This window comes from Centrocercus urophasianus, unplaced genomic scaffold (assembly GCF_019232065.1).
Source record: "Centrocercus urophasianus isolate 14NV4802_14NV808 unplaced genomic scaffold, USGS_Curo_1.0 seq_24, whole genome shotgun sequence".
In the NCBI taxonomy this organism is placed as follows: Eukaryota; Metazoa; Chordata; class Aves; order Galliformes; family Phasianidae; genus Centrocercus; species Centrocercus urophasianus.
In genome coordinates, this window is record NW_024884800.1 from 9,419,562 (window position 1) to 9,436,783 (window position 17,222).

Below are 17,222 nucleotides of genomic sequence, written 5' to 3' on the forward strand. Positions count from 1 at the left end.
TTTTTTTTTATAAACCAGGAAAAAAAAAAAAAAAAAAAAAAAAAAAAGGAGAATAAACCCGTTTGGGAAAGAAGAGGTGATCAAAAAGCTTTAAAAAAAAAAAGAAAAAAAAAAGTAATAGGTGCATTTCAACTTACTGTCTGTGGGTATTAATGTGGGTGTTAAGTACTGATTTAAAGATGTATTCGGAACTGTGGAGAGCTACAGGATCATCTTCATTTTGTTTTGACGAGGCATTAATGGGCATATTTCTGTCCTTTATTCCTATATGGATTCGCTAGGATTCTTCATTTGCAGTGAGCTGAGGCAGGAAATATGATCTTGATAAATATTTATGGCTGTCAGCCATTTTATAGTTCAGTTATTATACTTGGGAAGAAATATAAGGACATTTTCTCATTATCTTTCGTCAAATGGGCAGCTTACCCTCTTGCACAGCTGTGAAATTCCTATGTATTGCTCAAATACTTTGGGGCCCTGGTTTTGTAGTATGAAACCCTCTTCATAGAGATTCCCAGAGCAGTTGCTGAATGTGGTATTGGTGGTACTATATATTCTGATACCTGTGAGTCTTCTGGTCTGGAATAGCAGGTAAACCTTGAGGATTTGGTTACTGCAGCCCCTTTTGCTTGCTGGCCAGTGCTGTTTGCTGACTTTTTGCCTTTGAGGTCTTGCTGTGTTGCTCTGTGGTAGCTCTTTCAGTTATTTATGATATATATATCCAGTTATTATTATTTGCAGTTATTTCAGAAAAGCGAGTAGAGTTTGATGCCAGTGTCATCTTTTTGTACAAAATGCTTCTCAAAGTAGCATCAGTTGCCATCAGTTTCAAACTACCATAATAGTTCACTTTTCCAGATAAGTAGCTGTTGTCATAGAGCTAATGTTCAAAGTCCGCTGTAAATGTAAAAGATGGTCCTTTAAGTGGGAGCTGGACAAAGGTGAGCAAGGTGGTGAGGACAGGGAGAATACACCATAGAGTGGTTCATGTAGATGTGGAGTGGTCTTTGAAGTACTAACATGCTCGTGGATGGCTGTTAGCATTGAACTGATGTGTTGGACAAAACCTGCCCTACTCTCACTGCAGTTCTGCTACAGCCACAGTCATCGCGTCAGTTTAGGGACCACCACGTAGTGGCGTGGTGGTGATGGGTCGATGACTGGAATAGATGATCCTAGTGGTCTTTTCCAATCTTAATATTTCTATGAATTGAGATTTATGTGAGCTGTTATTGACTGTGTCGATGCCCCATAGAAGCAACTCACCCATATGGGTTTATGAAGGTAAACAGGCAGATGAGTTGCAGGTATCTGCTGGACATGGTGAACCTGGTTGTCTACTGTTCAGAAGACACAGAGGATTTGAGTTCAGAAGATTCAGAAGATTGTTTAAATGTGCTACTTTCGTGAGTTGTTGAGGAGGTTTGGGCTATCAGATTTGTTGGATAGTTGAATAGTACTTCAGATCTCCAGTGGGCATACTTGAATGAGGAAGTCTTCGAAAACGTTGACACCAGTTTGCGTACGTCCAAGATGTCCAGCTGACTGCAAAAATGTTGAAGACAGAGTACTTCCTCGAGGCATTTGACAAATATCCCATTTTCTTTACAGTGCAAGTTGGGTAGGCTGTATTTGTGGTCTGTGAACTCCACTGATTGGGAAGATCTCTGAGAACTTCACTTTCTATACATATATATCTGTATCATATAGATAGATAGATATACACACATACGTATGTATGTGTGTATATATTTATCCCAAATGAAGTAGGAAGGCTTTTTTTCTCTGTTCTTTCTGAAGTAGGTTATTTTGTGGTGCTTTTCAAGTATGCTGTGTGACTGATCTTTTCCTGAGGCGTTTTCTCTGTTAAGAGGCTGCTATGCAAATCTGGGAAGCGGGCTTGGAAAGGCACCGTAGTCGTCTGTTTTTCACCTCTCTTGCTTTTAGATGATAGGGTAGAAAGCAGTAATTTCAAGTTCTCCCCACCCGATGACATCTTCTGTGTGGTGGTATCTGTAATCTAAATACAGCGAATGAAATACTAAGCATTATCCTTTTATATGGGAATTTTGACACTTATTCTCCACTGCCTTTAAATCTTGACCCAGTTTTAGTTTTAGCTTTTTTAATTATTATTTTCCTCTGAACTGTAAACCTTCAGTGCCTTACAGAGCTATAGAATTACTACTAGATTTGCTCACCTGTGCAAGTCTGAAAAACTAGCTTCTCTACCCAAGGACTGCATGTGTATGCCCTTGAAAGCTCTTTTTGTAGCAGTGTATTGAAAGAGAAGGAACATGCATTGTGGACTAGAACATGCCTGACTGCTTTACTAGGACTGTGTGAGCCACTGCTTGCTCTGCAGAACACAGAGGGCTTAAGTGGCACTTGGTGTGCTCTGGACTGCCAAGTGAATGATTTGTTATTTAAGGCAGGGGTTTCCAGTTCAGATGAGGAGTGGGCTATTGAGGACCTCGGTATGTTTCTGCCTTCTCATAGCTTATCTGAACTGCCTTTGGTTTGCTGCTGGCTGGCAAGCACTTACTGAGGTTGCTCAATGTGCACGTTGTCTGGCTGGCAGCACCCTTCTCTTATTTCCTGAACAGCAGCATGTTGTACAAACCTATTTTTAAAAAGTTTTCAGAACTGAGGTTTGTGCGTGGTACATTGCTCTGTGTCCCTCCAGGAGTGGAGTGCAGTGGCTGGGTGTCACTGGTGTGTTGTCTTCCTGTGCACAGAGGACAGAGGTGGGTCACAGGTGCAAGAGGAGAGGTTGTCAGATGCATTCTGCTCTAGTTCCCATTCAGCTGATGCGTCCTTTCTCTGCCATGTCTTAAACTGAGTGGAAGAGGCTTTGCTTTGGGAAGGGTTGTGAATAGAAGGTAGTGGGGTGTTCCTGCTGGCTTATGCTCTGTAAAGATATCAAGGGAAAGAGTGGTGACCAAGCATGCCAAAGATGCCTCTGCAACTTAGTGTGTAACAGATATCTCCCGATTGTGTGTTCGTCATCATCTGGGCTCAATGTAAAGAATGTACTGCTCTGTCTTCAATTTTCTTGTAACAGAAGGCACTCTTCACTTGAGCATGGTTTGAATCATAACTGTCAATGAGTGAAGGCTGCTGATCTGAAGAGCTGAAGTCGTGCAAAGAAGGGATTTGTCAGCTCTCAGTTCTAAGCTGCCCTTTGTGGTTTGCATACTTTTGAAATGGTGATTTTCTTTTACTGTGGTTTTAGCTTTTAAAAATGAAAAAGCAAATGGCACTGCAGCAGGCTACAGTAAAGCTTAGGAGGTCTCAGGAGGACTGTTAGAGCCATACAGAGAGGCCTTGGAAATGGAAGTAGCATGAAAGGGTTCTTAAGGGAGTGTCAAAATTAGTATTTGTTGTGTGGAGTAGCATTGTTTGTATCTTCTGTGGACAGTTTTGTACAGTGGAAAAAGTACTGCAGAGCACTTTTCATCTCCAATGTTTCTTAGCCTTTCAGTATCTGATGGCTTCAAGAAAATTATATGAAGTAAAATTACCGAAGGATTTTGTAGGTATTGACTTGGAGCAAAGGCCTCAGTACTTGCACAAGCAAAGGAATGGAGCTTGGACTAAATTGCATAAAAGGACTTGTTCCTTATTGGTTAATCTGTTGAGAAGACTCTTTGATTTCCTTAGGTAAAGCTTGAAAGGCTTTTGTTTAGTTTTCCCCACTTGCCCCATGCATTTCATCACCTTCAAACTGCTTGAATAGGGCTTTAAGAAACACAGTTTTAAAGGAACAAGCACTAAGTGTGACGTTAATAGAGTTTCTAAAGTTTCTTTAGGAGGATGTCAATATTTTGTTTTAGGAGCAAGTGAAATCAGGAATAAATGTGTGAATGTTTCCAGGTGAAAGAATTTTAACTGCATTTTCCAGGGCAGTGAAACCCACTGGGGTTTAGGGCTTCTGCTGAGAAGCTCTAAGGGCAGCTCTTGTTCTGCTGCTTTTCTGCTCAGACGCATTTTTCTTTGGCAGGGCAATGGGGAAGACAGGATGCTGGGCAAGATTTGTTCTCTCCTTACTCCCCTGACCCCAATGCTCTTGGACAGTTCACCTCCTCCCTCTTCTGCCATCACCCTTGCCGCAGGCCTGTCTTGCTGTGATCAAGTGTGCTCGTGTATCCTTGCAGCTTTTAGCATGACAGAGCTCTTCTGTCATCCACAACCTTGCATGGCAATGAAATTGGTCCTGTATCTGACTTAATAGGCATTCTTCATTACCTGTTTCAACTGAAGGTCTTTGTTCCCACTGGCTGAAACGTCCTTTTGATTTGGCCAGTAGAGCCTGTTAAATGGCACTGGTTGACCACCTCTACCAAGAACATCAGGGAGTGATCTGTGATGGAGGTCATAGTGGTGGTCCAGGGGCTGCTGCTCAGCTTGCTGACACTTGCTTCTAGCTGCTGTACATGAGAGGAAAGCTCCTAGAGGCCTGTGGTGTGGGTGGTCATTGGCCCATGCATATGATGCCTTAGGGAGGAGGAAGCACTCAGCAGAGGGATGGGCTGGAAAGGAGGCAGGGGCCTGGCTTCTGGAAACAAAGGCAACCCTAGTCCATTGGGCTGAACCTCCTTTTTGTGATGAGGTCCAGGACTAATTTTTTTTTTTGGATGTGCAGGTCCAGGATGTTGGAACTGGGGGAATGACGCTTAGGAGGTTTTGCTTTGAAGCAGTGATATACTCTGCACAGTTTTTGCATGCCTTCAGAAGAACTAGGTCAACCTTTCTCACAGCGCAAGTGATTAGCTTTCCACATTATGCTTACATTGCCCTCGTCAACCTCTCGGTCTGCACTCCCAACTGAGCAGAGGCTGTCTTGTCACCAAAAGTTTGGGAACATCCCAATTCAACATCATCTTCCATGGGCTGGAGTAGAGGAGGCAGAAGGTCAAGTGATTTGTCATTGACAGGGTTCGTTGGACCTGAAGAGAGACTGCAAACTCCTGAGGTAATAGAGGAAGGAAGGCATGGCTCTTCTCAAGCTTTAGTTGCTTTCTCTCTGCTTTGTGTGCACTACTCCAGTGATGTCTGGGAGGCAGATGGCCATTTGCTTCTCCCCACTCCCATTCGTAGTCCTGGTTTGATTGCTACTTTAGTCTTGCTCTGGATCATCCAGGGCTCCCTTCAGTTCTGCTGGAGGTTTTAAATATTCAGTTTCTCCTCTCACTTTCCTCAGGTGACAAAATACAGCCATGATATACCGTGGATTTATGGAAAAGTTAAATCTAGATGCTAGTTTACTTTAGTGCTTCCTCAGCAGATCTTTCCAGGAAAGAGCCCTTCTCCATGTGAAATGCTGGAGCTGGGGAAGTGTGTACAAATGTTGGGTGGTTATCCCTGGAATTCTTAATTGGTAGCATTTAGCTAATGGAATAGCTGGTAAACTGATTAGTTCCTCCAACTTTCTATAGTTTGACCTAGGTCAGTATTTTGATGAAGTTTTTTTTTTTTTTTTTGAAAGTTTTTCCTGAAAAGAGGGAAAACTGAAAAATGCTCAATTTTTTCCCCTTACTTTCCCACCAGGCTTTACCTCATATAATGGAGGAGGGATGAACGGTGCAAGCAAAATGATGGATTTTCTGGAGGAACCACTTCCCGGTGTGGGGACCTATGAAGATTTTAACACTATAGATTGGGTGCGAGAGAAGTCCAGGGATCGGGACAGACACAGAGAGGTAATACTGTTTTACTCCTCCTCCTCAGCACTTGAGGCCGAAGAATTGACTTGCTTGGAACTAATCTTAGTTCTGATGATGTTACTAGGGAGCCATTTGCAAGAGAAATATCTAGGGTGGGAGTTTCCTTACACCATATCAAATTTGCTCAATTCTGAAGCATGGCAAAGCCTGTAGTTGTACTTATGGAAGGTGTATGCATTATTTGGAAGAATTATATTACTTTTACGTGGATTATATGGAAGAACATAAGCACCTATGATCCTGCTATGCACAGTGCTATTGATAAAGAAACGGGATACTCTTCTGAATGATGCTTTTCTTACTGAAATTTGTGCTGCATGGTTGAAAAAGCTGGAACAAATTCTGCTTCTGGGACTTCAGTGCTGTCAGCAGTTAAAGGGATCTGCTTAGAAAGCAAGGGATGTTTTAAATAAAGTACCAGTGTCCCTAACATGCTCTTGGTTCATGAGAAGCTCTTGCTGGTGGAGTTCTTGGAGAGTGTTGACTGAACTAAACTTGTCTATTTACTTGCCAGAATATTCTTTAACGTTTTATTTTTGAGCCTTACAAAGCAACTTGTGATTTAAGTAAGAACAGTACACAAGCTGAACTCAATCCTTGCTGCTCTGTGTGTGGGAATACAATGTAATGTCATCACTTGTGCAAGTACACGCCCAACTAAGAGGCTCCATGCCCAGTTGTTGCCACTCACCCCCCCTAAATGTTCCTTTCTATGCATTCTGAGTACAAACCCCAACATTTTTTCACACGTACGCACACGGAGACATATGCAAAAACAATGAATGTGAGTTTGTAACAGGACAATCTATTTCCTATTTACAGAAAGACATGTAGATAGGAAAATTTTAAGAAATTGAAATTGGGTAAAGCTAGAAAATACTGCTGGCCAAAGAGATGTACATTGGTCACATAAAAACCTTTATCAGGGCAGTAGTTTTGTCTACTACTTCAGTCCTCACCTTCATTCAGTAGCTATGGTGCTGATGAACAGTGTAGCATTTGAAAGACAAAATGTAGAGGGAAAAAAAAGGAGGAAAATCATTGAGAAAGAAAGGATTCTTTCTCATTTTAGTGAGGACTTGTTGTTTTCCTCAATGTGCCTTTTCATTTGGGAATAATGATGGTGTACTGGAATGCTCGTGTTGTGAAAGGAGCTGGGGCAGCGGGCACACAGTAGCTGTTGCTTGCCTCTTTGTGCTGCTGTCAGGCACAGTCAGACTGACAGGGCTGGCAGGCTGCAGCCATCCTTGTCTGTTGCAGGCAAACCCAGCCAGAGCCTCCGAGGAACTCGCTGTACTGCGGTATCTGGGGTCTGAGGACAGCTCCAAGTCCAGCTTTCAAATGCAATCAATGCTTCTTTCTTCTAGAGCTCATAAGTCATTACCAAACTCTGTTGGTTTTCAGCCTGCAAATAGATAATTCTACTACTCCTTACAGATATTGAGGGAGCAGCTGGAAACCATGAAAAAGTTGGTCACAACTGCTTTCTCAGTTGATGAGATATCAATACCACAAGGCAGCACAGAGAAGTTGCTGGGGGCAAAGTGCTCGGGGGGCCCCATAAGCATTCTGATTTGCCTGTGGCATCAAGCCAGTAGCAACTTGATACTGCTACAGGGATGCTCTCACTAACAGTGTCACCATGTGCATCTCAGAGAGCTTACACCAAAATAGATCAGTGTCTCAACTGATTGTTTTTTTTCTTATTTGATAACCTTTTTTTCTAGATTACCAGCAAAAGTAAAGAGTCAACGTGGGCCCTGATACACAGTGTGAGCGATGCCTTTTCTGGCTGGTTGTTGATGCTGTTCATTGGGTTGCTGGCAGGTAAGAACAAACCTTAATTTTAAACATCGATTCCTTGCATCAACTCTGATATATTATTAGAACAGCAAAATTTGTCCCAGAAACAAGGGCTGAGGAACTGCACTGATGCTTGTCTCTCTGCTACTGCTTTGTGATTTAAGGAGAATTATTTCTAAATGCTCTGAGGTCCTATTTGTGTAAACGCCAAGATAACAAAACTCAGACTGAAAGCTGTCCTGGGCACTGTTCTTCGTTTGCTGCTGGTACACTGCTCTGAAATAGACTGGATCAGAGGGAAGTGTTAGGATGTAAATAATCTTGGAATGCTTTTTATTAACACTGGAGGGGCTGATGCCAAGGAATGCTAACAAGATTCTCTTTTGTCCTCCTCACTCTTCATGAGAATAAAGGGTAAGAGATGTTTCTTGCGAAGTCAGGTTTTTTTCAGCAGTTGACTGACCGAACTCTTTAAATTAGTTCAGAAGGAAACTTTGAACCCAAGAGTAAAAGATATAGATCAGCTGGATGCAGATCTTGGTAGAAGGCAGCTAAACCTTCAATGTGAGGGATGATATTAAATCTTCTGTTAATATTTACATAGAAAAGCTGCTGGCGAGTTTTTCATTAACTGGAAGATATGCCAAATGTTATCTCTGGAGCCTATACTGGGATTTACTGCTACAGATCAGAGGTCTGTATTCCTGGCCTCTGTGTTGATGTGGCATTTTACCTAAGAACTGAGATGATGACGCTTTTTGCCTTGGGGATGCTGTAGGAGTTATTCTTAATAGAAAAACAAAAAATTACTTGAAGCTTCCTCTTATAAAATAAAAATTACTTTCCTTACTGACTCTGGTTTTTTTGTTTTTAATTGGGATTGGAAATGTTCTCTTCAAATTCAGTTATTCCTTGTCCAGCCTTAGCACTGTTACTATAACTTGTGGATCCCAGCTCTTGTGCTGGAGACCAGTGACATGTTTTATGTTCTCCAGGAACATGATAAGACCAATTCCTCCAACTAATTTTCATGCTATATTTAATTCCATGTAATTGAGATTAATTAGTTTCTAGCGCAACTTAGAATGATTTTTACTGCAAGTATGGTTAACCTTGGAAATATTGTTAACTGTGCTTCATTGTGTGACCTTCTTTTCAGTGTAGACTTAAGCAAATCCTTCCTTTAGCTCTGTAAAGAGTAATAATAGAATAAAAGATAATTGTAGGCAAAAATAACAGTGCTGCTCTATTTAATGGTAGGTAAGTCAAAATAGAGACAGAGTAAAACAAAACAGAGACTTTCAGATATCTGAGTCTGCATCATATGCTTACTATTAAATTTTCATTTATTCTGAACTAGGTTCCTTAGCAGGTCTAATAGACATTTCTGCCCACTGGATGACAGACTTGAAAGAAGGAGTGTGTTTAGCAGGCTTCTGGTTTAACCACGAGCACTGCTGCTGGAAGTCCAACACAACCTTTACAGACAGAGACAAGTGCCCTGAGTGGATGAGCTGGTCGCAGCTTATTATTGGCCATGGAGAGGTAATGTGTGCCTAGAAATGCTTGCAGTGCTGAATATTCCATTTCCAGCCTGCGTTGTCTTGGTATGTTCTGTATGTATGTTCTAGAAGTGCAAATTAGGTTTTTCACTGGTTTAGCTTTGAATTTTGTGGTTTTTCAGTAAGCAGGTTACGTGTTGTCCTCATTGGGGCGTCAAAACATTGACACATTGACAAGTGCACTGCTTTAGTTGTTTGAAACTTGCTGCTTGGAGGATATTTTTCCCATGACCATTTTAAAGGACTGCCAGACAAACTCAAATCTTGTGTTACTAGCAGCACTATCAAGTAGAGCAAGCCATCTTGACTGGGAGTGTTTGTGTACCTTGTTTGCCATTTCATATAATGGCTTTTGGAAATATTGTTGGCTCCCAGTCCTCTAATTCAGCATATGCAACTTGTCCTTGAAACTGCAGGCTTACTGCAATTCGTTTTGATCTGATGATAACTGTATTTGAGGTTACCTGCTATTTCTGTGTGCTTGCTTCAGAGCCCTGGTTTGATGAAAGCTTAATTGAATTTGGTTAACTTTCTCTGCATTTCAGGGAGCTTTTGCATATATTCTCAACTACTTCATGTATGTTATCTGGGCTCTGTTATTCTCCCTTCTTGCTGTGTTACTTGTGAAAGGCTTTGCTCCTTATGCCTGTGGCTCAGGAATCCCAGAGGTGAGTGAGAGTGAAGGTGTGGGTTTTTTTTTTTTTTTTTTTGGTATGTGTTTGATGTGTTGGATTTTTGTTTGTTTTTAAGGTGGGATAATTGAAAGATTACATTTGCCTGCTATGTAACTGTACTTACATCAAGTCACCATATGTTTCTAGTATATATGTTTTTTTTTCCAAACTTTGTTACTGAAACATGTCTGGTTCTAAGTCTCCATATGATCTCTTTAAAAAATGAAATAAATTTACTGAAAGTAAATGCCAACATTTACTACAGAAGGTACAAACAAAAGTGCGCTGTTTGTGGAAGACAGAAAAGCAGCATCAAGTTATTTTTTGCTAGGAAAAGCAGCCCTGAAGGAAAGGCTGAAGGGCTATTTCTGTCGTTGCATTTTTCCTGACTGTGTTACCTTTGATAGCTGGGGAGGGAGGCACTCTGATAACTGTAGTGGAAAGCTAAGGCAGGACTGGCGCTGCCTATCAAACTGGGAGCTCTGACCAGGGCTTGAATGAAAGCCTGTAGAGCTCTGTGTGCTTGACTTCCAGATCAAAACTATCTTAAGTGGTTTCATCATTAGAGGCTACCTGGGCAAGTGGACGCTGATCATCAAAACCATTACCTTAGTGTTGGCGGTGTCCTCTGGCCTGAGCCTGGGAAAAGAGGGCCCCCTGGTGCACGTTGCCTGCTGCTGTGGAAACATCTTGTGCCATCTCTTCACCAAATACAGGAAGAACGAAGCGAAGCGAAGAGAGGTAAAGTGGTGCAGTGATATTTCATCAGGAAGGGTGAGATTGTAGTAGGGATGTAGACACAGCAGAAATGTTTAATGCTTTCGTTTCCTCTGTCTTCAATGCTGATGATGGGCTTTGGGACCACTGGAGCTCTGAGTTGGATGGCTGTGATTGCAGTAATGATAAATTCCAGCCAGCTCTGAGCAGCAGGATGCATATAAGTCTATGAGGACTGATGGGGTTTATCGGCCTGTACTCAAAATGCTGGTTGATATTCACTGTAAGACTCTCAATTACTTTCCAGTCATCTTGGGATTGTGGAAAAGTGTCAGTTGACTGGAGGTTGCAAATGTTTTCCCAGTTTTCAAGAAGGGCAACAAAGATGATACTGCTAATTGAAGATTTGTCAGTCTCACTTTGGTGCCTGGCAAAATAATGGAGAAAATTGTTGTATGAATTAAAGAAAAAAAAAAAAAAACAAACCTAAAAGATGAAGCAGTCACTGGTTAGCAGACTTATTGTCCTTCTAGGGCAAGGTTTCCCATCTAGTTGACCAAGGGAAGCCAACTGATATCATACTTCTGGGTTTCGGCAAAACTTTTCATACTGTTTCTCACAGTGTCCTTCTGGACTAAATATACAGCATACAGCTCAACAAAAACATAATGTGATGGGTGAACAATTGATTGAGAAGTCAGAATGAAGGGGTCGTAGTTAATGGAATTAGAGCAGGCTGGTGGCTGTCATTAGTGGAGCTTTGCAGGCCAAGGCTCTCCATTGTTTTCATCAGTGACATGGGTGCAGGATATGAGGATGCACTAAGAAAATCTGTGGACAGCACTAATTTGGGAAGAACTGTTGACTCTATCAAAGGTATAAGGAGAACATAAAAATATTAGTTTTGTTTAACTAAAGCTTTATGTGAGGTGAAATCAGTGTGAAATCAGGTGAAACAGAATATGGTAATTGCAGTTGATGTTGGTTCCACTGATTTAGGAGTTGAATTGCTTAAATGCTAATTGTTTCTGGTTTTGTTTTAGCTACTTAGGAATTACAGGAGTTAGCTCACTCCATTTTTTCCCTCTTGTCTTTAAAACAGATCAGACAAACTTACTCTGTAGTGATTGCAGATTTATTTGTACTTTTTTTTTTCCTTAAGTAAAGACATCTAACAGAAAAGTGGAAAGTTTTTGATGGGGAGATTGAATATGTGTGACTGACTTGAGTTTTTCCTCACAGGTTTTATCAGCAGCTGCAGCTGCTGGTGTGTCTGTAGCTTTTGGTGCACCGATTGGAGGAGTGCTCTTTAGTCTGGAAGAGGTAACATCAGCATTTTCTATTAGCTCTTCACAAGCCGTTTTATTGCAAGAACTGACCCTGCTGATTTGAAAATACAGTCCATTCATAACTGCTTGGGTGTGGAAAGGAAACCCTGTTGAATACTGACTTGTGGTATATTTTAAGTCTGCCAATCAACCTAAACTTTACTGGGGATTCAGGTAATTCTTATGGGTGCTGGAGAACCTTATTTTGGATTATGTATTTCTCTAGCTTTGCAGTAAACCTGCTAGATTTCCCCAACCTGTTCATGCTCACCAACACTGCTCACAGCTACAGCCTCTCGTGTGTTCTGTATGTCCATATTCTGTTGTCAGCTCTATCACAGGCTGCCTCACAGCAAACTTATCTTGCTCATCAAACTGCTTTTCTTACCAATGAAGTTTTGATTCGTATTGTTTTGATTCAGACATAAAATACATAATCACTTCTGTCTTCAGGGTTTAACTAAGAGAAAGAATGGGATGGCTTTGCTCAGCTGAGCAATAGTTGTGGTAGCTGCTATGGCAAACACAATTGCTTAGCATTTCTGGACCTTGCAAGCATGGAAGACAAATACTCCTCCAAATTCAGCTTATAGCTTATAGCTTATCTGTATAAGTTTTCTCTGCTTAAGGGATCATAAAGAGCCTTTGCTACACTGAAAATGTGTGCAAACCAAGGTACATCCTGGTTGTTGTGATCTGTGTAGAAAGGAGCTCAAAATCAAATCTGGGATGCTCAGCTGAAGTAGAGGGTATGTATCCAGTGAACACCAGTCTCAGTCCTTGCTTTGTAGTTCATGCAATAGTGGGTTTGTTACGGGGCAACAATCAGTGTCCTGTCAAGTGGCAGAATCTGCTTTGTTTTCCTTTTTAGGTCAGTTACTATTTTCCTCTCAAGACGCTGTGGCGCTCCTTCTTTGCTGCTCTGGTAGCTGCATTTACTCTGCGCTCCATCAATCCTTTTGGGAACAGCCGCCTGGTTCTCTTCTACGTGGAGTTCCACATGCCATGGCATCTTCTGGAGCTTGTGCCATTCATCCTTTTGGGAATTTTTGGTGGGCTCTGGGGAGCTTTCTTCATTCGCAGCAACATTGCCTGGTGCAGGCGACGCAAGACAACCAAGCTTGGTAAATATCCTGTGCTCGAGGTGTTTGTAGTGACTGCCATCACAGCCATCCTGGCCTTCCCGAATGAGTACACCAGAATGAGCACCAGTGAGCTGATCTCTGAACTCTTCAATGACTGTGGGATTTTGGACTCTTCCAAGCTCTGCGAGTACGTGAATGATTTCAACAGCACCAAAGGGGATGACCTGCCAGACCGAGCTGCTGGCCCGGGAGTTTACACAGCCATGTGGCAGCTAGCTTTGGCCCTTATAATGAAAGTCTTCATCACAATCTTTACCTTTGGCATGAAGGTGAGAATTAGCTGTGAAAGATGTTTTTCTCATTCTGTGCAGAAACTCTGCTCCTCAGTAAATTGACTTTTTTTTCCCCCCGAGCCCTGTTAAAAGGGGGAAAAAAACACCTGTGCTTTTTGAGGGGTGATAGACTGCAGTTATTCTGTTGTTAGTAACTGAGGGCAATAGAAACCTTTTATCCTGTGTGTGACCGCTAGATCAAGCTGCTGGGTCATGGGAAAATCCTGTGTTCCAAACACCATATACTTCTAACTCGTCTCTCCTTAAGCCTTTTCGATACTTCTCCTGTATCCCTCCTTTCCTAATTGCAAAGTGACATGAAGCCAATGGAGTGGGAAAATCCTGTGGATTACATAAATAAGTACTCAAATACTCATGTAGTTGGAAAGGCATAAGGGAGTGTTGGTGGTGTTTTAGCCCACGCTAAACTGATGTATGGCTGTTTCTCCTGCTCTGAAAGATATACATCCAAATTCTGTTACAGAGGTCTTAGAACACATGGTGTTTCAGTAAGGACAGCATTTGGCACTCTCAGTGCTGTTGCTTGTTCAGTTCAAGGACACAAGGAGGCGTTCTCTCACCATTTTTTTGGTGCTGGACAAGCAGAAGTGATGGAGCATGGCATCCATACCAATTTTAACTTTAGTATAACCTCTAAATCGGTCTTGACTTAAGCTTTTGACTGTCACTAGCCTTGAACACTTTTTCCCTGAGAAATGGCATATTTCCTGATGTGTTTTTTCATAGGTCCCTTCGGGTCTCTTCATCCCAAGCATGGCAGTTGGTGCTATAGCAGGCAGGTTGTTAGGGGTAGCAATGGAGCAGTTGGCATTTTACCATCATGATTGGATCATCTTCAGTGGCTGGTGCAGTCAAGGAGCTGACTGTATCACTCCTGGCCTGTATGCCATGGTTGGGGCTGCAGCATGTCTAGGTAAGCAAGAGATGTCTCTTGAAGTCCTAGTGCAAGTTTGAATCTTGCTTGCCTATCTGAATGTGTAGTAGTGAAATGCTGATGATGTTCTTGTAGTCTGTGTTTAAAAACAGAAAACAACAGGAAAAACAAACAAAAAAATGGGCTCAATCTCAAGAACAGGGAACGTCATAGTCTAGTATCTAATATGTTTATCATCCTGTTTGCATTCTTTTACTAGCATCAATCTATCATTGGACATGATAAATTTCAGTGGGGAATCTCCTGAGTATGTAGCTAGAACAAGTGAGTCTGGCCAGGGGCTTGAGATTTCCATATAGGGAAACCTTGCTGTTAGGAAAATTAATGATAGCAAGCAGAGGATGTCAGGATGCTACTTGACCTTTGTGTATAGCTTGTCATAGAGATCATTTCATGAATCTCTTAATGGTTGTTATTTGTAAGGCCACTTTATGTCATGACCAGACTATTTTGCAGCTAGCTAAATTTCATGTTAAGTAACAGCAAATTGGCACTAGGAAATGTTTTGACATATTATATAGTCTTAAGAAGTAAGTTTAGAACAGATAAACCACATTGTTCACAGAGCTCTGTAATTCAGATGATGTGCAATCAGAGGACATGTGACACTGGGGTATGTCCTGTTACCTCAGTTGAAATTAACGTCATCTTTGGAGGATGGCTGTAGTAAATGTCAGGACAGCTTTCCTGGCTGTAAATCTCCATTAACTGTGTTCATGTCTTCTGTTTTTCTGTGTTCTTTTTGTAGGTGGAGTGACCCGAATGACTGTGTCACTAGTGGTCATTATGTTTGAGCTCACTGGTGGACTGGAATACATAGTTCCTCTGATGGCAGCAGCCATGACCAGCAAGTGGGTGGCAGATGCTATTGGGCGGGAGGGCATTTACGATGCCCACATACGCCTCAATGGCTATCCTTTCCTGGAAGCCAAGGAGGAGTTCTCACACAAGACACTTGCAATGGATGTAATGAGGCCACGGAGGAGTGATCCTCCTCTGACTGTCATCACTCAGGACAGCATGACAGTAGAAGACATTGAGACCATAATCAATGAAACCACATACAGTGGCTATCCAGTGGTGGTGTCACGGGAGTCCCAAAGGCTTGTTGGATTTGTCCTCAGGAGAGACCTCATCATTTCAATTGGTATGTGCGAGGAAGCAAGGTGCTCTACAGATAAATGGTGCAGAGTGCAGTTTGAGGCCTTCAAGTAGCACCAACTCTTAATTTACTTCACAGATTTGAGTCAGTAGTGATGGTGGCTGTACTTACATGACCTGCATCTCCATCTCCCAGCATTGTGGGGTTTGCTTGCATTGAGCGTGAAGGACAGTGTGGCTTGACCAGTGCAGTTAGTATGGCTGTGCTGAATTCATAAACTTTGTGAAACATGAGGTGTCTTGAGCCCTGTGGTGTGTTCTCCAGTGTGTGGTTTAATGCACTGTTGTAACACAAGCTTGATGTCTGTTGTATGGATGGTGAGAAGTTTTGTAACACAAGCTTGATGTCTGTTGTATGGATGGTGAGAAGTTTTGGTTCCTGAGCTGGCTATATGCTAGGGCAGAGGTAAAATACTTCTTGTAATAAGTTGCCTACAGCTGTGACTCAACCTTATGTGTTCTTCTAAGGTAAGTTTTCAGTCTCAGAACATACAGCACATTATTTTGGAGCACTCAAGTATTGCTCTTCTGATACATATATGGCCAAATGCTTATGATCAAGTGGAATAAAATACAGAAAAAGTGCAGTAGCATATAATTATGGACATTTCCTTTGTTTTGTCAGGCTGTTCTGTGGTGTGACCATGAATTCGTGGGTTTGTGTTATTCTGAGTCTCTTGGGAATCCTTTAAAAATAATATTTTCCGCAGGATGCGTAGAAAATGGGATTTTGCTTTTGACAGCCTGCTTTGAATATCAAGTCTGGTGTTTTGGATGCCAAGTTATTCCCTGCCCAGTGAGTCTTGGAATGTAAATATCAAATTGAAACAGCAATACAGCAGACATCCAAATTGTCCAAGTAGCAGGATTAGGCAGTAATGCACTAGTGTGAATATCTGAGTAGCATCAGGTTCTTGACACCATGTTGATGGCTTTTTTTTTTCCTTTTTTTTTTTTTTCCTATTCTTGGTTCTGGTTAGGAAGTGTGGAGTCTAAGCCATTAGGTTATACACTTAAAAATACTTCTTTAGCTGCCCTGCTGGGACCCACAGCAGTGACTGGTAAAAGGACAAATCACTTTATTTACCTGCTCTTAAACTGGTGAGTTAAAGATCTCCAGGACTTGCATTTATATGACAGTTATCACCGTGCATGTCCTCTGAATGGAAATCATATGCAGCAGTTACTATTTCTGGAGGTGAAAATATGCTGTCTCTAAAAGTTTGTGTCCTTTTGGCTGGAGCAAAATGCTGAAATACACAGGCTTGACATTAAGCAAAGCCCTGTAACGTGGTGTGCTGAGCTTACCCTTATGGTGAGGCTTTGAAGTCCTTAGAGAATAGAAAGGAGGATGGAATCATGTCACCACTTGGGTCATTAGGTATGAGTCTTGAGTAACTTAAATGGACTTCTAAGGCCATCTCAGTGTGGCAAAGAGAAAAATGTATGCCCTTCAATTTAGAAAAGAGGCATGATATTTAATCAAATATTTCTTCTTTCAGAAAATGCCCGGAAGAAGCAGGATGGAATTGTTAGCACTTCAATTATTTATTTCACTGACCACTCTCCTCCACTGCCTCCAAGCTCCCCCTCAATGCTGAAACTCAGGAGCATCCTGGACCTCAGTCCTTTCACAGTGACAGACCAAACACCTATGGAGATTGTTGTGGATATATTTCGCAAGCTTGGATTGCGCCAGTGCCTCGTTACTCACAATGGGTAAGAAGGTAGCCCTGGGCCTGAGGTCCCAATGGGTCGTGCTGGATTAGTTAAGGTCATTGAGGTGTTCTGCTCAACTTTGGCAGAAAAACTCCATGCAGGAGTGTAAGAGTTCATTGGGTTTGGATCTAGATGATCTTTAAAGGTCCCTTCCAGCTCA

General features: G+C 41.9%; 1 protein-coding gene across 6 annotated transcripts in view; it reads left to right on the forward strand.

Moving 5' to 3' along the window:
• Positions 1 to 17,222, forward strand: part of LOC122163568 (H(+)/Cl(-) exchange transporter 5) — a 40,544-nt gene that overhangs the window by 21,244 nt on the left and 2,078 nt on the right. For 5 of the 6 annotated variants that reach the window (XM_042824873.1, XM_042824872.1, XM_042824871.1 and 2 more), the window contains 10 exons: positions 5,551 to 5,702; positions 7,454 to 7,553; positions 8,890 to 9,074; positions 9,637 to 9,759; positions 10,300 to 10,506; positions 11,725 to 11,805; positions 12,682 to 13,224; positions 13,975 to 14,161; positions 14,931 to 15,329; positions 16,846 to 17,062. In XM_042824873.1, the coding sequence (XP_042680807.1) occupies positions 5,551 to 5,702; positions 7,454 to 7,553; positions 8,890 to 9,074; positions 9,637 to 9,759; positions 10,300 to 10,506; positions 11,725 to 11,805; positions 12,682 to 13,224; positions 13,975 to 14,161; positions 14,931 to 15,329; positions 16,846 to 17,062 (2,194 nt within the window). Of the gene's footprint in view, positions 1 to 4,645; positions 4,976 to 5,550; positions 5,703 to 7,453; positions 7,554 to 8,889; positions 9,075 to 9,636; positions 9,760 to 10,299; positions 10,507 to 11,724; positions 11,806 to 12,681; positions 13,225 to 13,974; positions 14,162 to 14,930; positions 15,330 to 16,845; positions 17,063 to 17,222 lie in introns of all 6 variants that reach the window. The other variant, XM_042824875.1, reaches the window with a different exon arrangement.